Below are 25,689 nucleotides of genomic sequence, written 5' to 3'. Positions count from 1 at the left end.
ATAAAGTTGAAATAAGATATAAAGTCACTGGAGCTATCTGACTGTCAAATCATGTGAAAAGACAGGACCTATATAACGGAAAATAGTCAAAACCGGAATACGTCGTAAATGTCAAACCTGCAATACTCTCGTTTGATTGGTTTAAAATGAATTTTCAGGTTACGTTCCTTTTCGTTTTTAGGCATTTTCCACACAAGTGACTGCCGCCTTATGCTCACCATTTTAACGATAAATGGCGTATTCGTATTATTACGTCATTAACTGTCATTGCTAAATCTGCAATTTGCATTTGTGTTTGTGATTCCTTGGGAGAAAATCTTGGAAAAAGTGGAAAATATCTTGTTAATTTTGAATTTATATACGTAGCAAACGAAGTGTTTTAAAGTGGTGTCAACCCCAATCGATCATGCACATTAAGGCCCTACAGGAGAACCTTTTAAAGCAGCTACGCAAATAATTTCAGTTAAAAAAAATTGGAATTTGGAACTCCAACTATCGCAATACGGCAATACTACATGCTCCCCGAAGGGACAAAATTATGGAAACAGTATGGAAATGGATGAACTTGCTTATCCTACTATTATTCCCAGAGCTTTGCAGAGGATTTCCCATTAATTTGGAAGATAACAGCGGTGGTGAGTCACCATTTACTTATTACTTATTGTCTCCCACTTCTTACAGTTACGTATTATTTACTGTATTATTTACTCTCACTCTCCATTAATCATTTTTTAAATCTCTTGACAAATTTGTTTTTATTGGCCAATTTGGGTCCTGCCTTCCTGAATTAATTATCCCATGAAATTAAGCTAATTTGGAAACAATGTTGCCTTGTGAAATGTGCTTTGACATAAAAGTAGGTTGCTGAAGGAGAGTCAGCTAAGAACAAGCAATTTGTTTTGACCCATACCTTGAAGTTCAAGTAATTGATATTACCAGATAAGGAGATTTTAAGTTATTCACCAAAGGTTTTAATCAATGAAGTGGTTACTCATTCTGTGAGATGGATAAGTTTTGGGACTTTGTTAAAGTTATGTTAGAACAGAGCTAGCGATCTGTCTGACTATTACATCAAAACATTTGAATTTTAGTTTCGAATGCTGAGGTGATATTCTCTGTTTCAATCTTTTTTTACCTGTTATGCACTCAGGTATGTTATAATCATATATATTCATCACCATTACTGAAATTGTGTGTAAAGTTGAAACAGAGCTTGTTAATCATGTTACATAAATTATTGAATGTGTTTTAAAGACATTACCTGTTGTCATATGGTAATTCAACAAGTATGTTGACCAACAACTCGGAAAAGGCCTGAATAACCATTATAATATTAGTTTTTGATTTTATTTGAAACCACAATGTCTATAAATATAAATATGAATATTATTATAAATATAAATGAAATTATGATTAATTTCTGAATACACTTAAGAAAGAATGTATTGACTATCTTCTCTTGAGTGTTCTGCAAACTTAGCCATTAATAGTTCTCTAAGTAGAAAAATATATAGGAATCATATTAAGAACATTCCTGTCAATTTAATGTGAATAAAAAAATCCATTAAAATTTTAGTCCTGCATTAAATTTGCCTGTAGAAATGACTTTTAATCTCCCATAAAAGAATAGATAAAGATAAACAAATCATTGCTAGTAATTTCCATAGTTCTAAAGCAAAAATGCTTGCAATAAGAGATCTAAAATTAGACACCATACAGCAAGGCAAAAAGTAATTGTTATTTCTTTCTTTTATTCCTCAAATATGCAAATATGGGTATCAATTGTAGGTAATTTGTTTTCCACTAATTCCTAATTACTTAATGATTCAATGCTCAATATTGTGTAGTAACTGGGATATCAATTATTGGCACACCTGTATCATCCTCATAGACATAACAAAAGGATTCAATTGTCATTGTTTGACTACATTAACTACATACAAAAAATAAGGTGGAATCCTATGTTTATTTTTTTTTGTGTTTCTTTTAAAGAGTGTAACTATGTGATCTCAATAGTAGGTGATCATTAAAAAAATCTGGTATTAAACTGACAACTCATGGGATTTATTGAAAAATCTCCTATTTACTATAGACATGATATATATAAAATTTTGCCACATGTTATATGATCCTACTACTAACAGAACACTGCCTCAATAATAACCTTTAATTATCATGTAGAATATAGAAATATCTTTCTGCTACAGGCTCCACTCAGTTCCTCACAGGGGTTGCAGCAATTCTCATTACTGTCGGAACTATCATACTAGCAGGATGTTTATGTTGTCAAAGACGCAAAGGATTTCAGGTAAGTAGTTTGACAGTCACGTTTTTCCTAATTGAAAAATCGCTAAAATGGTTATTTAAAACCTAACTGTTCTACAATCAAAGACAAGCAGTTTCTCATTTAAAATACAATCTCTCTGTTTTAAATAAAAATATCAGTTGCATTTATATTTCTGTCATTATCTCATCCAGCAGATGTTAATTATCATGAGCTGGTTTTAGTAATCTCCTTTCAAGGTCCATTTTGTTGCAGTAATTCCCATGAATCTGATTATTAATCTAACTGTCGATACAGCGTTCTTTATCTGGTTCCGTTATAAAAGAATATTGAAGAGTCTAATTTTATTAGCTTTTAGATCATTAGAAATGCAAATAAATTAATTTCTTTTTCAAATTCTCTCTCATGGTAGGAGGAAAAAGAAAAGGTAATTTCATTTAAATTAAATGAAACTGTAATTAAACTGTGTTCACTGTAAAGAATTAGAGCATGTCAATATTTTGATGTTTATATTTTACCTGTTTTTTGCATGTGTAATACTTGAATGAGTATTTGCCTGAATAAATCCAATTGAGTACAGGTTTTAGATGTATTTGCAGGTAATTTATTTGGAATAATCTCTTTTTAGTATCTCTCATTTAAAACTAGTTTTAGCAATTTTTCTGGATATTATGGCGATTCTAGCTTAATTATCAAGTTATATAAATACCACAAGTAATAACATTTCCTTATATGTACTTAATAGAAACCTGAATATATAGCGTATAGCGAAGTACGTAATATATTTATCATGTGATAAAATAAATTTGGACAAACATGTTTACTAGAAAGCCCCTAAAAAGAACTTAATTTAGAAACTCTATCTATTTTCTAGTCTGTGTAAGCGTCTAATTAATTTTCGCATTACCTGACTCAATTTTGATGTTGAAATAGAAATTGCATTAAGTTTTCTTGACTGTACCTCTTTCTCCCTGCAGGAATTTCACAACAGTCCTGTAGTGGTTTCAGCGACTACAGAGCAGGGACATGTAAACCCATTAACAAACGGCGAATTTACTATTTTCACACCTTTACAAACCTCTACGTTCAATAACAATTTGCTGGTTAACACTGACCAAGTTATCGTAAGTAAACAAATTCCTTTTTCTTGTACCAAAAATTCAATTTTTATATCATTCAATTTAGGATCAAACTTTGCAAGATTCCGTCTATGGAGATATCGACGTTCGGCTGTGGTTCGGTGAGTGCATTTGTGATAAAATCAATCAATAAAGAGTGTTAAACAAATATGACATAGAGAATGGGCAAAGTGACTTCCCTCGTGTTAAACTGAAGTACATCAGAGAGCTGGGCAATGGCCGTTTCGGCAAAGTCATCGAGGGCGCAGCACAAAACTTAGATCCCACTCGGACGTGGACCCCAGTTGTAGTAAAAATCCTTGATGCGGCCTCCAGCACTCGGGAGCGTATCTTGTTTTTAAACGACGGCTTCTTCTACTTGGCACCTCCCCATCCTAACATTTTGGCCCTGAAAGGCCGCTGTTTGAGTACTTCACCACTGTTATTAATTCACGAATCGTGCAATGGAGGCGATTTAAAAAGCAGACTTAGGGATGTGGGTAGCCAGGACATGACGTTGCAGTGGTGTTGTCAGTTGACTTCAGCATTGAGGCATTTACATGAAAACGGATTTATCCATCCGTAAGCATTTTTTTTTAATTAGAAATTCGGATTAACTCCCCTTACAGCTGTGTATTATAGTCCACTCTCAATGTTATTGGTTCGATTCCATCTATGGAAATTTCTCTGGATAATACGGGCGGGTAGTAATACACTCCTTTACTAACACATGACTAGCACAAATTTTGGATGGTGCAAACTTGCCTTTCAGCGTCGACAAGTGTGCAGTTATCTGAAAATTCTTTAAAAACCGCTTTTTACAATAAAATTTCGAATCATAGTTACCGATAATTTCTATCATTATATCTATTATTTATCAAATCAGACGCATTTCTGATTAATTCAGCTGAACACTGCAACCCAACAGCAGAATATTATTACTATTACTGAGAATGATGAATGTATTAAAGGAGAGTATTACAAAGGGCGATATCTCAAATTCCATAGATGTGGTGGATCCAAATATATCTTGAACCCACTATATATTCGTTGTTTTCTAATTTCTTTAGGGATTTGGCTGCGCGAAACTGTCTTCTCGTCGACAACGTCACACTAAAACTAGGCGATTACGGTCTGAGCGCTACAAAATATCCTGAAGACTACTACAAAGGCGGAGAACCTCTCATCCCAGTGCGATGGAGATCACCCGAGTCCCTGCACTGTACCCCCACCACCATCCAACCCCAAAAACTGACCCAAGAAGCTAATGTTTGGTCTCTTGGAGTGGTCATGTGGGAAATCTGCGAGGGTGGTTCTCAACCCTACGAATCTCTGGACGATGATGAAGTTATTTCCAGGGTTTTCGGCGCTGAGAGTTTGCGGCTGGAAGGACCGAGAAATCCTCAGTTGTATTCGGATTACTTGTTCCGGCTAATGCGATTGTGTTGGAGCAGCATCGAGTCCCGGCCTAAGGTTTCACAAATCGATTTGATGCTGTCAGACCTTCTTCAAGTGCACAAAAACACCCAGAACGTCAGTGATTTTGATAATCGCTGGGAGTCTTTTAAGCCTAATACTGTCGTAAAAACTGATAATCACGCAGGTGGATTGAGCCTGGAAGAAGAAGAAGATAATATTTCAAAACCTTTATCTCCGAGTTTGAATAATTTACATGGGTCTTTGGATAATTTGCTGTCCTCTTCAAGGACTGGTTTGGAGTTTAAGCTAGGAGTGCTACCCGTAGGGAAAAGTGATAGGGTAGCTCAGGACTATTCTGGACAGATTGACAGTTTTACTGATAGTTTAATATATAAGCAAACTGGCAGTAGTGGAAGTGACACAGAGGAGGAAAATTGGAGACGAAAAGTGGAGCGAGGCGCTTATACTGAAAAAGTGCAGTTGAAATCTCGGTCAGTCGCAGATCTAATGGTTCTAACTCACGTGGATTACTCAGAATCTGAGCCAGAGACTCCAATGCCCAGCATTGATTACAAGTTAAATAGGAGTTTTCGGAGGTCTAATCTCGAGAGCTCTAACTTGAATTTCAGCAGCGAAGGGAACCTCTTGAGTCTTGAAGACGATTTCCAAAAGGAGCTGAAGAAATTGCAAGTGGAGAGGAGAGATAGTTTGCTGTTTGTGCCTGACAACAAAGGGGAAACGTCCTCAAATTTAAGCTTATTGCACGATTTGAACAGCCCCACAGAGATCAAACCAATGAACCAAATTTACAACATCTTCAACATGACCATAGACAAGTTCGATTCAATGGCAATGAGCGGAACTAAACTGCACCAAATTATCAATATTGAAGGAGATGAAGCCATGGCTTTCAGTCGACAAGATAGCGAGAACAAAAGCGATTTGGGCTATGCCACTTTGCACAATAGCGAAAGAAACAGCGACTTTGGTAGCGTAGATGGAGAACAATTGCTCGAAGACTCTCACGTGGAAATAGAGCTGAAGTTGAGAAATTGCGAGCTAGAACATAGGCAAACCAAACAAAACTTGCCAGACATTCTCGCCAGCCTCGAGAGGGAAAACGGCAAAGTGCAACTGGATTTGTTGGAATTAAATCACCCTCAGGAAGTCGAAGATGAGCTGGCAGGAGTGAGCGTTCCGAAACTCTCAGATCTGGTTTTGAACAATCACGATATGACTCATTTAGTCCCAGTGGAAACCGAAGAATCTCAAAATGTACCTGATCTTTATAGTGAGAACATAGAAAGTAGTGTTAAGTCATTTTTAAGTGAGCCGGAGCCCTTGAACAAGACCGAAGTGCTGCTGCCTGAAATCAGACAAAGCTTCGTTAAAGGTCCTAGTATTAAGGAGCTGATTAGTGCCCCTGAATGTAGAGAAAAATTTGGAATTAAGCGTGGAGACCTGGCTGAATCTTCAGAGATAATAAAGGGAGAAGATTTGTCTATCATTAAAGTTACCTCAGATACAGATGCAGATGAACACATTTCTGGCATAAAAAACCTTATAAGCCTTGAGACAGTTGCGAATTTCTGTGCAAATCTTGCCCAGAACACCCAGCCGTGCTTGCAAAAAAGTTCTCAAGATGAAAATCTCGCAGAACTTCCACAAAACAGTAGTAGTACAAAGCCAAATCAAATTGAAGAACAAGAATTGGTACCTGTGGAACATTTGTTACCAAAAAATGATAATATAGAGGCATTGTCAGCACAAGCTGAGAGTGCAAACTTGGTTTTAACAAAAGTTGAAGTAACGACGGAGTACCTAGAGCCAGATTCAACAATATTAGAGCAAGTTTTACCAAAAGAAAATTTTTTGCCAGTCCAAGCTGAAAGCTCTAATGTTGTTTTAGAGCCTCAAACAATTATTAAAACTCCACAATTACAATTAATGCCTTCGGAGACTCGTTCACATGTATTTTCACAATTTATAAGCAGGGAGGAGCCGCAAATGACAACATCTAAGCAACTTTCACCTAAAGAAGTTTTTCCTTCATTACCTCAAACTTTGTTACTGAGTGCAACAACAGAGTCTCAAAACCTTGAAAATTCATTACAAAAATCTGAATTAATCATTCCAAATGAGGAGCCTCTTCTAGAGTCGAATTTTCAAAGCAAAACACTGCCAAACTTCATCACACCAAGTGAAGATATGGAAAAATTAGTTGAAAATCCAATAGCTTTAGAAAAAAGTGGTGTTGTTGTGGATGTCCAAGAAATTCAGGCAAGGAAAACAAGAAATACTGATGAAGAAAATAAATCAAAAACTAAGTTAATTGAAGATATAGCTAGAGATATGGTCCTACAATCAGATATATCTGCAGAACTCGTCCCTGTAGAAAGTGCCATCTGTCCCGCAGAAAGCATTCTTTCGGAAAATGATCAATTTCGACATGCACGAACGTCGAATTCTGAGCAGAGTGAAGCTCAATCTTCAAGCTGTTCTCAGAAAATATTGCCGGAGCTAGAAGAGGCACAAATTACTTTTGTTCAAACAAAAAAACCCGACATAACTTGGACAGAAAACGTCTCTGAATGTGCTTCAAAGGAGCAACTAGAACCAAATATTGCAGACGACGTCTCACCCATCAAATTAGAACGCATTGAAAGCTCAAGTCTGCAAGAGCCAAATTTGCAGGGCACCTTTTTGCAAACGCCTAGTCTGCAACAGAATCAACTCGAAGCTCTAACTGAAGAAAATGAACCCTCAAGTTCAGTCAACACCCCCCCACAAGTTGCCTTTGACTTAAGCCAATATCAGCAAGAAACAATGCCGAACTTCCTCACTCATGCCGTCCTCTTTTCCAGTACTCCATTTGGAAAGAAACCGAGCCTCCCTTACTCCTCCTTGCCAGCAAAGAGCTTGAATGTATTTGATGATCGAGAAACAGATTTATTTTCATCCAACTTCGTTGCCTTAGACACCAATAGTCCTGACACTGAAAATAAGTTGAATTACTCCTTGGAGACTTGGGACAATTTTTTGGGGAAATCGTTCGATTCAAATAGAGGACCAAATGAGGATTTCTTTGACAGTTTTTCGTCGGAACCTCAAAGTATGGTATTTCTGGATGATGGAGCGGAGAAGAACGCAGAAGTTAGAGATAAGGTTGATAACGGAGATACAGATTTAGGAGAAACGTTTGTGAAGGCTAACAGTGCTTTTACGGAAGAAGATAAGAAGGATGAAACTTACAACGTGAACAATGCGACGTTTGAGATTAAAGACAGGACGTTTGGTGTGGAGAAAAAAGATGGAACGTTCGTAATGGAAAGTGTCGAAAGCAACGTGAAGAAAGGTGAGTTAAAGAATTAATATCAAAAACGGGCCAGTGTTGCAAAATTATAAGAATCTTCTTCAGAATTCACACATCCCTCTTTTTGACTAATCTTTAGAATACTTCATTCTAGAAAGCCAAATTAATGGCCAATGGGAAAGTGGTGGTGGCTGGTTCCTGCATCCGCAATCGAACAGCGATAAACTAAATGGAGATCTCGAATCCCAGCCGGGCACCAGTAAAGGTACAACATTCTATTAACCGCTCAATAATAAATAATTTAAATCTACTTTAATTTAGGAAGCTACATTCGATTCGGTATGGACGACGAAATAATGACTGCCATTCGGAACGAGCTCCTCGAAAAATTACCACAAGCCCAGGTGATTACTACCACAATTGCTAACTAAAATTATCTAAATAAACGACGACTTTAGGGGGCTTCTCAAGATGGAGTTAAAGAAGAAGAGGTTTGGAACCAGGAAGAAAGAAATGAGGTTTTTCTTAAGTATAATGTATACAACACGCCCTTATCACCTATTCCAGAAGAGAACAGCTTCGATGAGAATGATGAAGAGCCGGAGGTTGCAAGCCCAAAGAGTCTAAAGTAAGTAAACATTAATTAACGACGTTGGTTAAAAGGGCGTGGGCATAATATTACACAAAATAATGTATCATTCATTTGCTTCCCTGAGAAAAATTGCTATTCCCCAGTAGGCTCAGACTTCTGTGTTAACCTATAGGAGATTTTTTATTACTGATTTTTATAATATAACAGATATTTTCGATCAAGGCTTATGATGGTGTTTTTAAATATTGAGCCACATTTTTTGAGAAACAGAATGCCTCACCTGCATTTAACTAAATACTGAAATGTATGTTTAATGAGTAAGCTTTTGAGGTAAAGAACATGAATCAGAAAATGGGCATACATAGACAATATAGTGCCGAACTGGGAATGTGTAAAGGTGTGGAAAATTTTCAAGAGGTTTTGTACATTCATCACACTTGCGTCCGTTCTGTATCATCCAGCTATGTAACTAAATTACATCGCTTACAGTGACGAATATAGCACGCCACAGAGTATGATTGTGAATATCACAAGCCTTACCTTTTTCCTGTAATTTTTAGATACAGCGAGTCTGATAGTGATTGGTCTGAACCATGTCAGTTGGACCTCCAACCAGTCCTTTCTTCCATCACAATGGAAAGTCCACAAAAACCAGAAAGCATCACTCATACCCCCAGTCAAGGCTCTTGTTGTTCTAACGATACCCTCTTTAATTTTGATGATTTTGCTGATAATAAGGAGCATATCGCTGATGAAGTGTTTGATAAAGATGCCTCACCATTGGATGATCTCAGTGAGGATAATACTGCTCGCGCAAGCTCTTTAGTGCTCACTTTTGAGGATACTTATAAGGTAGAGCCTATAGAGCAAGGGAGAATTAGCGAGGAAACCATTGAGTCGCCAAATGAGCAATTTTTAAACAGCGAGAGAAATCATTCCGCGATTTACTTAAGCCCCTTTCGTGCGAAAGTAGTGGCTCCTTTGCCGTCCCCTGAAGACAATCCTTGGAAATCACTGCCAGCCTCACTGCTAACATTCGAAACCATCCCTAAACCGAATTTAGTCTCTGATCACTCAGACTGCTCGGAGCCAAAATCCGATGTATCCGAATCTAGTGCCAAAGAAGTTATTTATGATCGTGAAGACAAAACCCATGAAGACGTTATAGGTTCAAAACATGAAGGATCGGAGGATGAAGACGAGATTTTAGTTAAGTTCTATGACGATATAAATGTCTCAGAAGAAACAAATGGGAGTGAACAAGAGCAGGATATTCTGGGAATTTTGACTGATATCAGGTTTAGTGGTCCTGTGGACAATCAGTTGATGTCCACTTCATTTAGTGAGAGCAATGATGTAGAGGAGCAGGGTTGGGACAGTGGGTCGGACACTCGATCAAGTTCAAGTGGAGAGTTTATTTGGAAGGTAAGCGTCCTCTAAACAAATTTATAGTATTAGCTAATAGCATTTAATTGGGCGTTTGTTTTAGTAGTAATTTACGATAGTAAAGTAGTTGAATAATGTGTTCCTTTGTAAATAAATACTTGTGTGGTAACGTTATTTTTGTGTGATTCCGTGTAGGAGGGGGAGCATGAGGAGTCTCTCAAAGCCCTTAAAGCTGCCCCACATGACGTGGTAAGTAGTTGTTGTTAACATTTTCCGTTCCCATTACTTACCATGAAACCGAAAAATAACCTAACTAATATTTTAGCTCGAAGATATCCAACCAATGGAAGGAATCAGCGAGGAACCTACAGAGAGCGATGTGAGCACAAGTTCGAGCGACGATGATGGCGACAACTTAGAGTTCGTACCCTCAGCGTGGGACAAATTTGCTACCCCTACAAAGTCGGCTTTGCGGTCTCCTGAAAAAAGCTTAGAAAGAAATGAGCTGGTAAGACTCAAATCAGATAATTTCCTTTTCACAAAGTTTAAATGTGAATAGAAGAAACCCAAAGGAGTTTGGTTCAAGAAGCAAAAATATCATTGCGTGTATGAGTACCCTAGAGAGCCTGAAAGTCCAGTTTTGCAGAGCCACGACCTATGGAAACCCCAAATTGACTATATTACTTTTACCGGTAAGTTTTCTCAATTTCAGGCAGTAATACTTTCAGTAGGTGCGTCACTCATGTTTTTAACGCATGGCGCTTGTTGGACATGGAATCATTCATCTCATCCTCTTCGACTTTTCCATCTTCATTCGTCTTCCTTCTCATTATTACTCACATTTAATGGTCATATGCCTGTTCCTATCGATTCCAGACTGGGAATTTGACACGGATACTTATTTGCCCCCGCCCACCGCCGAAAGCGACCTAAACCCAAGCACGTTTACCTACAAACCCAAAATTAACAACAGTAGACGTAGTTTGTATTATCTGACCAGTCTCAGCGACATACAGGGTGACGGCGCAAGTAAGCATTTTATTCATTGTTCCAGATCAGGCAAATACCAGTAAGAGAGTTTTATTTATTCTTACGTTCAAAGGGTCTATTATTGGTAGTTTCTTGATGTTTGTTATGCAATTTTCATTACTGGATTCATTTGGTGGTTTAACATTCTTTCCTCGTTTACCGCAGTACTTTTCTTCTCCAATTATTCAAAGGATCAATAGTTCCTCCATTAGTATTTCAACATTTGTCTCTGTATTTTCTTATTGACTGAAATGTCAATGTCCACTGTAGGTACCTCAAGAACTATCGATGACGACTTTGTTTCTACTGCGTCAAATCAACCAGACCCAGTGTATTCCCAGTTTTTCCCGGGGGCCTCAAATTGGTTGGAAAACGTCACCCCAGATAGCGGTCTAGAGGATTCCACCCCAGGAAGTGACACAGTGGATTTTACAGATGGAATTTCCTCTAGTACAGAGGTGCATTCCCTTAAGCAACTTGCACGACAAGTGGTGAACAAAATCCAGAAAGGTAGGTTAAAATTTCTAGAGGGCCCTAGTGTTTAGAAGCACGGACCGCTTTGTCGCCCCATTGTGTGGTAGTGGAATTTGTTTACTCTCAATTTGTTTCTATTTTTGTTAGCTTTAGATGTTCAATATTTGTGTATAAGCAACCATACATTAAAAAAATGTTTAGAAGTGGTAAACGCTGAAAAAAACCCTCACATATTGTTATTTGATATGAATATTAATTGAAGCCCTAGTAATTACCTTCATTTCTTACCTCCACATCCAGGTCCCAAAGATGCTTTAGGCGGTCTTCGGCACACGCGCAGCAAACTAAAATTGGATTTACCACCTAGCCCCAGTGCTTTCACTTCGTCCAAAACATTCTCAATCGAACCGGTCCAAGACTCAGTAACACGCGAAAAGCCAACGTTCTCCACCTTCGGCAAGAGCCGCTTTTTGGTTCAACATGTGGATACTCCGACTGACGAGGACCCGCAGCAAAAAAAGAACGTCTGCTTTGATGTTTTGCCGTACAAACCCTTGAGCATCGTTCCGTACAAGGAAAATCCGGTGACTTACGAGCCCTTAAAGAATGAATGCGAGATTTCCAGGTTTAACGACAAAACTGAAGTTTTCAGTAAAGGAGAGGCTAACTTGTTGGATAGCGCAGATGAGGATAGTGGGATCGAGTCTAGTACGCTTGAGCGCAAGGGGGGGAATTTAGTTCAAAAGGAGGAATGAATTAAAAATCAGCACATTTGATGTCGTGTGTAATTTTCTATTTTAGAAATATCTCAAATAGAATTTCAGGAAGTTTAATGACGCCCTTATACAAATGATACTCGTTATTTATTTTTAAATTCATTTAATTGTAGCGCTCTTAGAGGCGAGCCTTGACGCGGTTTGCAAGCACTCTAATGTGATAGTACCGTTTTTATTTCGACTTAATATTATGTCGCCTCAGTATGAGTCTAGTTTGGAAAGGAAAAATAGCCTAAAATATTTTTGTAGGTAACTTAAATCTAGTTAGTTGGAAAATTGTGATATTTATTTGTTTTTTTTTCGGAACGGGGAACACAAAACGATTTTGTAGATAAAGGAATACATTAGTTATTACGAACACTTGCCAAGACCTCAAGGCGATTGACTCAGTATTTTGTATTTGTAATGAAGTTAAAAGGCAAGCATTAGACGGCAGTATGAGGTTGATTAAAACGACGGAGAAATGGAGAACTCGTATTAAATCATACAAGGAATCTATGGAAATATACCTTCTGTACGCTTTAATTTTTAGGTGTTGCTAGATTTCTTAAGATGTATTAATTTTTTTTGTAGATAACGATTATTGTTGTAGTTTTATCGATGTGTCCGTATCGGATTCAGTGATGTGATTATTGACTCTTGTATCAGTAGAATTTAGCAGTATTTGTACTATAACAAACTCATAGGTGTAGTTAACGCATATATTATTATTAATAAACATTTTCCCATTACAAAGCATTATAATAATTACTTATATTGCAAATACTCAACAGCATAAGAAAATATATTATTCCCTAAAAAATCATAAAGCTAGTATGGAACAGAGTGTGCCATTTGTCAGGAGGAGTAGTTGTGGTAATTATTGGGATCAAAGTCTTCGTCATCCTCATCATCATCATCCAAATCAAGATCATCCATGTCTTGGAATAGAGACTCATCCACCTTAACTCGATCTCCTTCATCCAAAAATTTCAAATCTGATTCATTAAGGGTGTTATCAGTCATAAACAACTCACGACCTGCAAAAATATTTAGTTAAGAGATAATCAGGAAATTGTTTGAAATTCTTACCAGTCAACTTCCTCCCTTCTTTATCAGCCAATTCTCTCTTCTTATCAATTCCCATCTCCTCTTCAAACTGTTGCCTCCATTTTAGGAATGTTTCTATTGATACTCTCGTCCCTTCAAATCTAACATACCAAATATAATAGACTATGAGACTTAAGGTTTAAAAGTTCAGATGATCTATAATTTTTTAAATTCCCCCCACTATCATCATAAAACACTTTTTTAAATGGATATTTTAAATCATCTAAAAGTTTAATAGTTAATACTCATATTTTATTTCACCTTTTCCGCTCAGCCTCCTCCAATTCTCTCAGCTTCTGAGCCTCACATTCTTCCTTAGCATTCTTTTCTTCTTCATATTTATTGTGTAACCATTCTTGTGCTGATGACACCAAAGTGAATATCATAACCATTCCCAAATTTTCCTTTATCTAAATGAACATCCTTTACATCAATACCTTAAATCTGATGAGATACTTTACCTGTTCTTCTAGATGTTGTAGCAATGCTGTCTCGAAAGACTGTTCAAAATTTTCTGCATTATCTATTTCAATTAGTGGAGGCTCCTCTGGGTATTTGGGTGTATAAGTAACAACTAGGTCGCAAGACAAACCGGCGTTTGTCTCAGGATCGTGATCATCCGTTTTTATAGGAATTGCAAACTTGCAAGGGCTGTTTGAAACGACTGTAAAATCACCATAATATATGGATTCCAGTGCTTCTAGCTCGCCTTTCTGCTCTTCAGCATAATCCATTTTTTGAGAAATATTCTGTTTTGATTTAATAACGTTAAAGTATAATTATATTTTAAATAACAAACTAAGAAGAAAAACTGCAACTTGTACACGACCGAAAGTTCTCCATGGCAAAACCCAACCAAACTAATATTTTAGAATTTTGTATTTACGATTTCGATTCCAATATTGCCAGATGTCCAAAGGTGTGACTTTGTAAAAGGTGATTTCTTTTACTTTAGAATTGCTAAACAACAATCGAAAACACAAAACTAAAATAAATACCAAAAAATCTTCCCCAACTTTTCAATTTGCAAGGAATTTGATGGAATAATATTCTTCTGGGAGAAAGAACCGTGACGCCAATTCTGAGAAACATTCTAAGATAAGCCAAAATAAACGAAAGTCTTTAATTTTCTTTGAAATTCCCATTCTTAATTAATTTAAATTACGTAGTTATCTAGCTGTTGTGTGTAGTATTCATATAATTTAAATCACGATATACATATGTAACAACATGGTCCTGTGTAATTTTATTTATGCGTTACATAAAGGGCAGTTACATAGCAGCACACTGTTGCCTTTCTGCTTCATGACTTGTACCATGTGCTTGTGTTGATATGCCGCAAGGAAAAGAAATCTAACCTCGTTTTTCAAATTCATAATAAACCACTTTTTTCTGAAAACATAACCGATTCTCTTCAAATCCACAAGATTTCCTTGCTAATAGCAAATAAAAAGACAAATAAGTGCTAGAAGAAAGTTTAAATATCATATTAAAAGCCAAATGGCACCTAAGGAGATCCAGGGCTTTAAAGGTAAGATTAGAAATATACCTGCCTCTGAAAGAAATTATCTTAATAACCAAATTTTCGCTATTCAATTTTAGTTGTCCCACTCAAAGTTTCGCAAGACAGTACAACCCACCATGAACTTTTCATTAAACAACACTTCTTACATAACCAAGAAGGCAAGCCCCCAGGCCGCACTTTATTAATCATGAATGTACCCCCATACCTTGAAACTGCACACATCAAAGATCTCTTCTGTTCCTTTGGCAACATTATCAACATTCTTTTTGAAAGCAATACCACCAATGGATTCAAAACTGCATATGTCATATTTTCTAGCCAAGAAGGCCTATTAAAAGCCTTACAAGCCACTAGTTTACAAATAAGAAAAACACAAATTAAGACTGGTTTAGATAAATGGATCAGTGCTTACAATAACTCGATTGTTGACCCTAACAAATTGTCTAAAGAAATAACCAGTTTCATGCAAAATTATGACAAAAATGAGCAAAAGTCCAAAAAAGATTCATCAAAGAAAGTTGATGATGAAGGTTGGACTGTAGTGAACAAAAAAGGACACAAGCCAGGAATAGCAAATAAGGAGAGTGTGATGCTGAAAATTAATGAGAAAATTGATAAAAAGAAGCAGCGAAAGGAGCATACAAATTATTATAAGTTCCAAATCAAAGAAAACAAAATGAAAGATTTGACCATGCTAAAGAAAAACTATGATGAAGCCAAGAAGAGGGTGCAGATAATGAAAAGTGCACGAAAATTTAAGCCATATTAAGCTGTAATTTATTAAATTAGACATATTTAATTGTATTATAAGTATTATATATTATGAATAAACTATTAATTTATGACTTTCTATTAACAAAATCCTAGGCGAAAATAAAATCTTAACCTGTAAGTTACTAAGACAACCATTATCCCACAAAATATTGATTAATCAAAACCCTCATCAACAATCAAACGTAAATGTCCACAAACTAAAATAATGCCCATAATAGTTAAAGATTTCATTTGGAAGCAATCTCTCAATAAAGTAATCTTATGTGTCCCTTTACACAACGTCCCTTCATGCAAAGTTGATGTATTCACATCTCCTCAGTACCTAAAGTTAACCTTTGAAACTTTTTTCTTTGAAGCAATTTTGCTGAAAGCCATCAATGTGTCTCAAAGCATCTGCACTAAAACCTGGAAATATGTCATTTTTGATCTTCAAAAAGAGTGCGAGGAAATGTGGGATTCTCTGGAAGTACAAGGATTAACGAAAGAAGAGAAAATGAAACTGAAAATACGGCTTATTGATGAAGAACATCAAAGGGTGCAAAACAAATTTCAAGAGAAATTGAATTTGAAGGCTGAATTAAAGAGGTAATGAACCTTAATGTAACGGTGTTTTATTTGATTTTTGTTGCTGCAGAGTAGCGGTGAATGAGCAAATCAAGTTAGATACCAGGGTAAGAGGTAAAATTGAGGAGATAAAGAAGAGAGCGGAAAAAGATGCTTTGGGAGATTTGAATGCCTGGAAAGAAGAGGTGGAATTGAAGCCTAACAGTGACAAAATTGTAGAAATAGCTGAAGACAATAATGAACAATATGGAGTTGCAATAATGCGTTCAGCGCAACAAACAAATAAGCCTAAGTTAAGACTCTATAGAGAATCAAAGAAACTTGACCCCATTCCCAAATCTCGTAATATTCAATCTCTGCAGATTTTATTTACACCAAGAGAATTCCCTACACCTTCAAGAGAATCTCGTTTGGAGGAAGAAAATGAATTTTTAATTAAACAAGCTGAAGCCCGAAAATCTACTGGTAAATTTTTCAAACTTATGTGAACTAACTCATACCTTATTTTAAATCTAGGATTTTACGATAAAGATCTAAGACCAGAGGAGAAAAATCCTCAATACCTATTGGCCAAAGCTAAAGAATTCAAAAAACATCAAAACTATTTGGGAGCAATTAGCGCTTTAAGCTTTGCAATTAAGTTAAGTCCCCAGTTCGTCGATTTATATTTTGAGCGATCCGAAGTACACATCCTAGTCGGTTTGTAGTTAGAAAATATTTGTTATGAATCTTTGAAGAGATCTAATGAACTTTAAGGCAACTTCAGCAGAGCTGTAGATGACTGCTCCAAAGCTTTAAGCTTATACAAACCCTTATGTGAAGTAAATTTGCACGAGAGGGCAGTCTGCATTGGAAGGAGGGGGATTGCGCTCTTTAAGCTGGGACTTCTTCAGCAAGGGATTTCGGAACTACAAGCCAGTATTAAACTGGAAAGCAATGAAGAGTTTAGGATTGCTTTGGAGGGGTACGAAAAAGAACTGGAGGAGGTGAAGACAAAGAATAATGGAAAGGTCTAAAAAGAAACATGTCTTTACATCAAAGTTTAAGTCAATCTATTTATTTACAATCGAATTAATTAATGGCATTCTAACAATCTGCATATATACAAATAATCCTATGAAACACATTTCATCCATTAACAAATTGCCAAGTTATGCGCAATATGTTTCCAAAAACAAAGAGTAAATCAGGAACAAGGCTCTTCAACTTATTTCACTCTCGATTTAACTAACTCTCGTGCTTAACAACTTTCTTTAAACCTAAAGTCTTTAGAAGCGCTTTATGGGAAGGGTCCCTGCCTCTAAACTCCCTGAACACTTGACTAGGATCCTGACTGCCCCCCAAAGCTAGAAACGTGTCTCTGAATCTCTTTCCAACATCTTTGATCTGTTGCTCGTTATCACCGACTTCATAAAACGCACTATAGACGTCTGCGGCTATCATCCTCGACCAAAAGTGGGAGTAATATGCTGCGGCCCAGTCTTCAGTGAAGACTTGAGTAAAGCTGCAGGGATGCGCGTCGATTTTATCGATGTATTTCAGAGTTTTGTATTGGGGCCATAGCTGTTTTACTAAACTTGCCCAGTAGCTTTTGGTAGAATACATTTCTAAGTCTAAGGCGGAAAGGTAAAGTTCGTTGCATAAATCATAACCGGCCATGTGATTTTGGGCATTACAAAGGTCTTTAAAGGTGGAAATGGGCAGTTTATCGCCGCTGCCGTAATGGCAACTTATGGTTTGAATGACTTTTCTGTAAACATACGACAAATAAGTGAGAACAACATAGTAATAAACTTACTCGTTAAAGAGCCATTGAGTGAGCATATTGCCACTAACTTCTACAGCATCCCATTCTATATTCGACAATCCTGCCACTTCAGCGTAATAAGTCCGTGTAAGCAAATGCTGTAGGGCGTGACCAAATTTATGAAACAATGTTTTCACTTCTACAATATCATAATTCAACCCTATACCGTGGTTAGTCCAGGACAACTTTACCTGAGAACGTAAGGTGGGATTCTTTATCTCCAACAGGGGGTTCAAAAGTAAAAATAAGCGCAGCCAAAGGCTTACTATCAGTCACTTGACTTTTATTTTGCATTCCAATCATCCAGGAAGAATTTTGCACTCTTAATTTGTCTTCAGATCGTGCGTAAGGGTCTAAATAAAAGCCTGCTACTGGGGCTGAACTGTGAGCCTCAAATATGTCGTAAAACCTAGAGAGAGTTCGTTTTAACACCCACAAACGTGAGAGTTTCTAGGAATACTTACCTAACATCCTTATGCCAAGCCGTAACCTCTGTTCGAATTTTTATGACGATATTAAACAGTTTTTCACAAAGTTGAAATAAACCAGTTAGCACTGTGTTCAATGGAAAATAGTCTTTTAGTTTTTGCTCGTCGTAATTATAAAGCGCAGTTCTTTGTTTGCGCCTCCAATATGGTACATCCCATAATTCTAATCTATGAATTATTAATTATCATATTATATATTTCCATAGATTTACAATTTTAACAAACCCATCAGTCTTGAAACCTCTCTCATTGGCAAAAATTAATAGCTTTTCTATCTCTGCATCTTGCGCAGGTTTTGCCCTTGCTAATAATAAATCAATTACCTTGGTAACCTCTGCCTTGCTACCAGCCATTTTCGTTTCCATTGACATGTCTACATAGGTACTGTAGCCTTAAAATCACAAAAATAAATTAACAACCTCAAATATGCCTTTAATACACACCTAAAATTTTGGCCAAACTATCAGTTAAGTATCTAATTTCTTCAGTGTGCAAACTAGTTGATAACTCCCTTATGTTGTTAACAGAACCACGGCTTACATTAGCTTTCCAGAGGAGCCACCGAATTTCTCGGTCAGGACAATGCTCCATTAAGGGAGTATAAAGGTGAGGTAATATAGAAAATCTCCAGGGGCCATTTATGTAGTTGTTTGGGTCCACTGCTGTTGCCTACAATTCAATGAAAATTGTAATATAATCATTGTACCACAAACATCTGCACCATTATCAGTCTCATGAAGCCTTCAGAGTAATTCCTACCAACGTTTTTACTGTATAAAGTCTAATTTAAAAGCAATTTAATTTCTTAGTCTGAGTAATTATAGTGGGATTGGTACTAATAAAATAATGTTTGTGTAAACCTTGCTTAATGTGCAATCATATTTGTGAATAAATATAATCCTAAATTAATAAAAATAAAGCACAATACCTTTAATAAGTACTCTGGAAAATCTCTCACTACACCCCTGTCACGAACCATCTGTGAGTGCTGTTTCAAAGATAAATCACTTTTATGTTTAAAATGTTTTTTCTCCTCCGCTAACTTTCTGAAGTCATGATTAAAAGAGTCAGCTTTCCGGCCCTCAAGTTCCAGCCCATTCAATTTCCCTTCCAAAATAAATTTCTCCAATATCCTTAATTGCTCCACACTTCTCTCTTTTTTGTTAGAGAAAGAATTTTTAACTGCAAAATGTATAGATTTGCTAGTGTATTTCGCGGCCCTGGCCCGCCTGGCCCGATCATGGATGGCCATATAACTTGAAGTAGGCATTAGTGTGTTGTTTCCGAGATACAGGGTTTTGGATAAGCCCCAGGTGGTTTCCATGGGATTCCCTGCTTTCTCTAAAGGTTCCACTATATCCTTAAATACATCCTCACACGGACTTTCTGTTAGTGTTGCCTCAACTTCTTGTACTGCAATTTCAAAATCCAGAGTTAATTTGGCCATAGCTGCTCTGCAGTTTTCTATAGTGATTTGGTTAAATTTGGGAAGGCCATCTCTAGAGTATAAGGGATTTTTGTCGGGAGCTTCCTCTCCTATCTCTGGAAGTCTAGAAATCGCAGGTACGTTTAGAAAAAATAGAATTTACTCTATAACCAAAACTTACAAAACAACATAACCATGCTGATATCGCAAGGAATTGTGAAGAATCGTTTTTGATAGAAGACTTTTAGTGTGTTGAATAAATGCCATTCTCGTCGGCGGTGTAGAAAGGTCAATTTTTGCGTATAGATATTTAGTTGAGAAAAATGCAGAAAATACCAACAACTTCCGTCTCAAAGAAATATAACCTCACTTTTTTTCTTAAAAAAAAATACAGTGTGGAACATCATTTGTTGAATCGCAATCAGCTGATTACTACGACGGAAAATGAAAGGAAAACGCTGCCATGGCACAGACCAACGACCAAGAGATGCACCAGGATGGTGGATCAAAGAGTAATTAGAACGGTGCGCTTCGAACTCAAACTCCTACCAAATCAGCTGATTACTGTTATCCAGCTGTCATTGTTATTAATTTTCTTCCCAAAATAAAGAGAAAATAACATCATTTTCTAAATAAGTTTGGATAAGGTAACGGTAACGTTTTGCCAAGATTTCTTAGTAGTACTTGCATTCAATGGATCTCTCCATGTGTTAATTCCCATTTAAACAATGCACCATTTACAATAACGTTACAAAAGGTATTGGTTTTGAAGCCCAGCTTTTACAAAGTCCTGCAACTTTTACCATCTAAAACTCTTTTCAGATGCTGCAAAGTAGTAGATGCCGTCACTCTTCCATTATCCTCGCAGAAGCCTGTTGCTTCTGTAATTCGTCTGCGCCGCAGAAACTCCTTGACCTGTGCTTCAATTACATTAACAAATACCTTGTAACAATATGCGAGTATACAGGCTACTCAGCCTACTTAAAGCTAAAAGAGGGCATTTCCTTGCCAGTGGAAATCTGTGAAAAACTTCTAACTGTGCGGTCACAGAGTTTGGAAAGCATCGATTCTACTTTTGTTAATATTTTTAAAGACACTCGTAACACTAGATTGAAGAGAGTTCAGTTGAGAAAGAGCAAAATTTTGGATCATGATTTAGAGATTCTTTTAAGCCATAATTTGCTTGAACTGGAGCTGGCTCAAAGCAAAGAACTAACACATAATTGTATTAGACACATTTCAAAGTATGGTGCTAGTTTGTTATCACTGAGTATTGGAGAAGGTGTAGATATATTTTCCCATTCAATATTTTACAGTTTGGGAGATTGGATTCAGAGTCACATTATGAATGTCCCAAATTTACGTAGGTTCTCTTTAAAGAGCTGCCGTGAATTGCCTGATGACTTTTACGCTTTACTTTTAAGCCCAATGAGTTGTTTAACATATTTAGATTTAAGCAATTGTGGCTCTCTGGATGATTTTAAATACTCTGAACACTTAGTCAATTTGCGCACCTTAATTTTGTACAATGTTGACAAAATCGAAGGGATGACTGAAGCCATTTGTAAATTAAAAAACCTGACCCATCTAGACATCTCCCAAAGCCGTGATGACCACAGGAGATTCACCAAACCTACCGCCACTTTATCCACTCTGGTAGAAAACTTGCCCCATTTAATGTCTCTAGATATTTCGGGAACTGATTTAGCTGGAACTGGAGTGGCTGAAACAGACAAGGCCAGGGGCTCAGACATTCCTGGCCTGATTTCCAGAGTCAGCAATCCTTTCCATTTCCTGGGGCTGTATGAAACTCTTCATGATGCTTGTCTAAGGCATGACTTGCCTGCCAAATTGGTACAAATATAAATATATTGTAGTATGTGAGTAAAACTTAAACCTGGTTTGTTTTTCTATAGATTGCAGGCAATGCCAATGAAGAACAGATACTCATATCAGCCCTAGCTTACATGGACCGCACGGAGATGCTGCAGAAAGTGTTAAATGAACTGTTTCATTTGTTTAGATTTGAAACTTGCCAGTTTGTGGGGCAAGCTTTGAATGTTGTTTTAGAAGCAATGAATAGACACTTGAGTGAGAGGCATATTCAAATATCAGGGAGGTAAGTTCAATGTGACTTTTGAAGATTTTTGAACAGAAACACGAAAATAAATCCTGACACAGTTATGGTTGATAATGATTAAGTGACAGTATTTGAATGTTCTGGATCCTTTGGGGTTGGGAACATTTCTATGTCTACTATTGGGATTTCTCAAAGGGTGATAAGAATAACGTCGGTTAAATTAGAAAAAAATTGTTGCATTTATCTGTTATTTTAAAATTTGTTATGAGTAGACCTGACACTGTCCTTATGTGTTAGTGACTAGTATACAATCTTATTACGACTTGCAGATATTGACTGTCAAGTTTTAACAGGCCTATCATCTTATTCTTTATGAGTCACCGAAGAGTTAAAAAAATCTGTTATGTGAAACCGCTCAGTTTGTTAATATCATTTAGGGTCAGTTTAAGTATTAAAAACCGCAAAATGAACTTCATTTCAGTGCCACGCTATTCTACATAGTCAAAGGAACTAGTAGTGAACTTCACGAAGTAGTCCATGTAAAAAGGAAAATAATTTCAACGCTTCTTAATGGCATGAGTGTGCATAGAAATGATGAAACCATGATGCGAAACGGCTGCCTAACGTTATGTCAGTTTAAAATACCTATTGATGTTGTAAGTGCGTTAATAAACCTATGTGTTTGATACTAGAACATACATTTCAGCTTTTTGAATATGAGAGATTGGTAGATGTGCTTTTGTACTCGGTTCACGGAATGAGCTCTTCGGAGAGTTTTGTTCAGAGAATCGGCATTTATCTATTGAATTCATTGGCATGCCAAGTAGACGGGCAACAAAAAATCCGGTTAGGTGAACTTGGGGCTATTAACGTAAGCTTTGATTATCTCGTAAACAACTTTAATCGCATTTGAAAATTCCAGAAAATGATTTGGCTTATTTCGGAAAGACTTGACAGGGGCTATTGTGACGATGTCTTGGAAGTTGCATGGTCTACCATGTGGAACATCACAGATGAAACTCCAGCGAACTGCAGGAAATTTTTAGAAAACAATGGCATGGAGTATTTCTTGTCTTGTTTAAAGGTGTGTGAATATTAATTGCGACGCTTTCATACTAAATGGCCCTTAAAGAGGTTTCCAGATAAGGAGGATTTGCTGAGAAATATGATGGGGCTTTTGGGTAATGTAGCTGAAGTAAAAGAGCTTCGGCATTACCTAATGCATCCAGAGTATTTGTCTGTATTCTCGGACTTGTTGGAATCTAGGTGCGATGGCATTGAAGTCAGCTACAACGCTGCGGGGGTGATATCGCACATTGGTGAGCTAAAAACGTCCCTTTTTCTATCGCTCGACAATACTTGCTTTTTGCAGCTTCCGATGGTCCAGACTTCTGGGTGGTGGTGGAACCATCTCGCCAGGACGTACTAGATCGGATGATCAAAGCCATCGATAGGTTTGTTAGTTGTTACTGAGGTTTTACTGGATAAAATTTATTTTTCGTATAGTTGGAATTTGGAATCTCCAAGGAACATCAACTACAGATCATTTGAGCCAATACTGCACCTAGTGAAAGTGTTTCACACGCCAGAATGTCAACGGTGGGCCGTCTGGGCATTGGCAAACCTCACTAAAGTTTATCGTATGCAGTTTTATCGATTTTTATAATTGTTTTCCTAAAACCGAATTTTCCAGCGGAAAAATACTGTCATTTAGTTGAAAAAGAGGGAGGCCTAGAACTGCTGAAGGAGATTAGCCAGCACCTGGACCCGCCTGCCGCTATTAAAGATCTTGCAGCGATTGTCATAGAGCATTGCGTTAAATACAAAAACCACGATTGGCAGCAGGAACTCGACGGGTAGCTACCCATCTTCCGGAATTACCTGTTCACCTTAGTGCTTAGAATTTTCTAAAATAAAATACTCATCGAGGGAGACTTCAGATTAACGCGCGATTTAACTTGTTAACTGTGTGATAACGTTTATAAGCTCACTAATGAAAACGAATTTTGCTCTTCAGGCTTTTAACATCGCGAGGAAGTGTTTAGTTTCATCGTGTGATTTTTTTCTTTCAACTTAGAAATGTAGATTAATGTTGAAGACGGAAAGGGATGGGGTTAAGTGTGCAGAAAACAACAATGTTAACAGTATACAGGGTGTCACAGGTTTTATGATCAATTTTAGTTAGTTAATCTCGTTTCAGTTACATGGTGATAACATTTTGATGATATATGTGCATTTTATGGTGGGACACATATCTCACCCGTTACACATTACAACTCAAATGTAATCCGCTCAAGAGCAATAAAGCATTAAAAAAAAAGATTAAAAAAAAATGTCAAAGGGCACTTTTAATCTACAATTGAATGGTATGTCCCCTGACGATATTGATTTTACTTTTTCCCAGTGATATTTATTATTCTTGTTACGCTCCATGAGAGCATTCTGTGTTTCAAATTGAGCTTGAGAAAGAAACTAAAAAAAGCAATATTTGTCACTATGCAATTGTAATTCTGTAACTCGCGAAGTTAGAGGATTGGTTCGAACAAAAAAACTTAAAGGTATGTACGACCCACCTTATAATGGGCTTTTCTAATTAGTTTTGATCATGAAACCATGAAATGTATTATTGGACGAGCGTATAATGGAAGCTACATCCTCGATGGAGAAGCTTGCGTCGTGAATGAATCAGCAGATGGCGCATTTACCCTAGGGGAGTGACGTTCATTATATGCAGGTACACTACTATGCTTCGTCCACGGCTGAGAATCAGTTCTTTCCGCAAATTATTCGTTTTGCTAAACTTTAACGTTGCTAATGGACAAAGCGTAGTATTTTGCTCGTTTTTTTATAGTTATTATTTCTTCGAGAGATTTGCGCCTCTTGACTGTCGCTTGAGACGTAAATGTTTTCTTTAGGAAATAATTTGTGGTTGTCACAAAAAGCTCGTAGGTATAACAGGCAATCATTAAAAAAAAAAAAAAAAAAAAACTGGCAATAGTAAAGTAGGGCGTTGGTTAAACCAATTACTATTTACCATAATGTGACGAATAGATAACAGCCGATGAATTTATCTAAAACACGTCTTTCGTATTTAAAGTCCTACTTGAGTTTTTTTTAATGGCTGTTTCAGATTTAATTTGGTTGTAGTTTTGAATAATGGAATGCAGCTTAAGTTAATACTTTTATAATGATCTAATTTAGTTTTCAAGCCCCCTCCAACAGGCAATAGAGCTGTTAATATACTTAAAATTAAATAAACTGTAAATATGTATTAGATTGAAGAATCCAATCAATTTGTAATATATGAAATCCCGCGGAATTTGAGAAGTATTTTATTTGTGATTTTGTTTTTAAATTTATCGCTTTATCACTATGTTATTTTTATTTATATAAATAAATATTGTAAGTTAATAAGTTTAGTTTTTTAATTCTCATCCCGGTTCCGGACTATCTTGGATATTTACAAACACAGAGGTTGATCAGTTCTTTTGTAGCAGACGTATAAAAAACATTTTGGATTTTCTAGAGGAAGTTCAACGTTCCCT

At 36.8% G+C, this 25,689-nt stretch overlaps 6 protein-coding genes across 11 annotated transcripts; 4 read left to right on the top strand and 2 right to left on the bottom strand.

Annotated features, from left to right (window-relative positions):
• Positions 1-180: 180 nt before the first annotated feature.
• Positions 181-13,126, top strand: LOC136344960 (uncharacterized). 6 transcript variants are annotated; one of them, XR_010733066.1, is made up of 17 exons: positions 181-635; positions 2,208-2,308; positions 3,262-3,408; positions 3,470-3,524; positions 3,582-3,984; positions 4,473-8,176; positions 8,274-8,399; positions 8,456-8,538; positions 8,593-8,762; positions 9,287-10,151; positions 10,308-10,361; positions 10,438-10,620; positions 10,672-10,804; positions 10,989-11,141; positions 11,412-11,651; positions 11,916-12,905; positions 12,965-13,126. XR_010733066.1 is itself a non-coding variant. In XM_066292896.1 (16 exons), exons 1-16 carry the CDS (start codon positions 539-541, stop codon positions 12,368-12,370), a joined length of 6,966 nt encoding a protein of 2,321 aa, XP_066148993.1. In that variant the 5' UTR covers positions 181-538; the 3' UTR covers positions 12,371-13,126. The 6 variants fall into 6 exon arrangements, 5 of the variants coding, with proteins under 5 accessions (XP_066148993.1, XP_066148992.1, XP_066148996.1 ...); XM_066292896.1 differs by having other exon boundaries at positions 10,675-10,804; positions 11,916-13,126; XM_066292895.1 differs by having other exon boundaries at positions 11,916-13,126.
• On the bottom strand, positions 13,079-14,355 carry LOC136344970 (RWD domain-containing protein 1). The gene is made up of 4 exons (XM_066292914.1): positions 13,942-14,355; positions 13,742-13,890; positions 13,463-13,581; positions 13,079-13,410 (listed from the first exon to the last, which is right to left on the bottom strand). Exons 1-4 carry the CDS (start codon positions 14,212-14,214, stop codon positions 13,229-13,231), a joined length of 723 nt encoding a protein of 240 aa, XP_066149011.1. The 5' UTR covers positions 14,215-14,355; the 3' UTR covers positions 13,079-13,228.
• Positions 14,356-14,621: 266 nt separating this feature from the next.
• LOC136344971 (ribosomal RNA-processing protein 7 homolog A) lies at positions 14,622-15,848 on the top strand. Its single transcript, XM_066292915.1, has 2 exons — positions 14,622-15,011; positions 15,083-15,848. The coding sequence occupies exons 1-2, from the start codon at positions 14,981-14,983 to the stop codon at positions 15,772-15,774; spliced, it is 723 nt and encodes a 240-aa protein (XP_066149012.1). The 5' UTR covers positions 14,622-14,980; the 3' UTR covers positions 15,775-15,848.
• A 107-nt stretch (positions 15,849-15,955) lies between these two features.
• Positions 15,956-17,383, top strand: LOC136345063 (dynein axonemal assembly factor 4-like). The gene is made up of 4 exons (XM_066293058.1): positions 15,956-16,364; positions 16,414-16,808; positions 16,860-17,042; positions 17,100-17,383. The coding sequence occupies exons 1-4, from the start codon at positions 15,985-15,987 to the stop codon at positions 17,357-17,359; spliced, it is 1,218 nt and encodes a 405-aa protein (XP_066149155.1). The 5' UTR covers positions 15,956-15,984; the 3' UTR covers positions 17,360-17,383.
• Positions 17,373-20,447, bottom strand: LOC136345062 (uncharacterized). The gene is made up of 8 exons (XM_066293057.1): positions 20,246-20,447; positions 19,567-20,188; positions 19,082-19,307; positions 18,864-19,029; positions 18,615-18,806; positions 18,342-18,559; positions 18,142-18,289; positions 17,373-18,093 (listed from the first exon to the last, which is right to left on the bottom strand). The coding sequence occupies exons 1-8, from the start codon at positions 20,329-20,331 to the stop codon at positions 17,571-17,573; spliced, it is 2,181 nt and encodes a 726-aa protein (XP_066149154.1). The 5' UTR covers positions 20,332-20,447; the 3' UTR covers positions 17,373-17,570.
• A 217-nt stretch (positions 20,448-20,664) lies between these two features.
• LOC136345061 (protein zer-1 homolog) lies at positions 20,665-25,558 on the top strand. Its single transcript, XM_066293056.1, has 10 exons — positions 20,665-20,821; positions 20,887-21,918; positions 21,981-22,183; positions 22,626-22,800; positions 22,851-23,015; positions 23,067-23,228; positions 23,277-23,463; positions 23,517-23,598; positions 23,651-23,784; positions 23,838-25,558. The coding sequence occupies exons 2-10, from the start codon at positions 20,887-20,889 to the stop codon at positions 24,002-24,004; spliced, it is 2,307 nt and encodes a 768-aa protein (XP_066149153.1). The 5' UTR covers positions 20,665-20,821; the 3' UTR covers positions 24,005-25,558.
• The last annotated feature ends 131 nt before the right edge of the window (positions 25,559-25,689 follow it).

The sequence above is a fragment of the Euwallacea fornicatus genome, chromosome 18, assembly GCF_040115645.1.
Source record: "Euwallacea fornicatus isolate EFF26 chromosome 18, ASM4011564v1, whole genome shotgun sequence".
NCBI lineage: Eukaryota > Metazoa > Arthropoda > Insecta > Coleoptera > Curculionidae > Euwallacea > Euwallacea fornicatus.
Note: the sequence above shows the minus strand (reverse complement) of the source record. Positions and strands in the feature narration are given on the sequence as shown.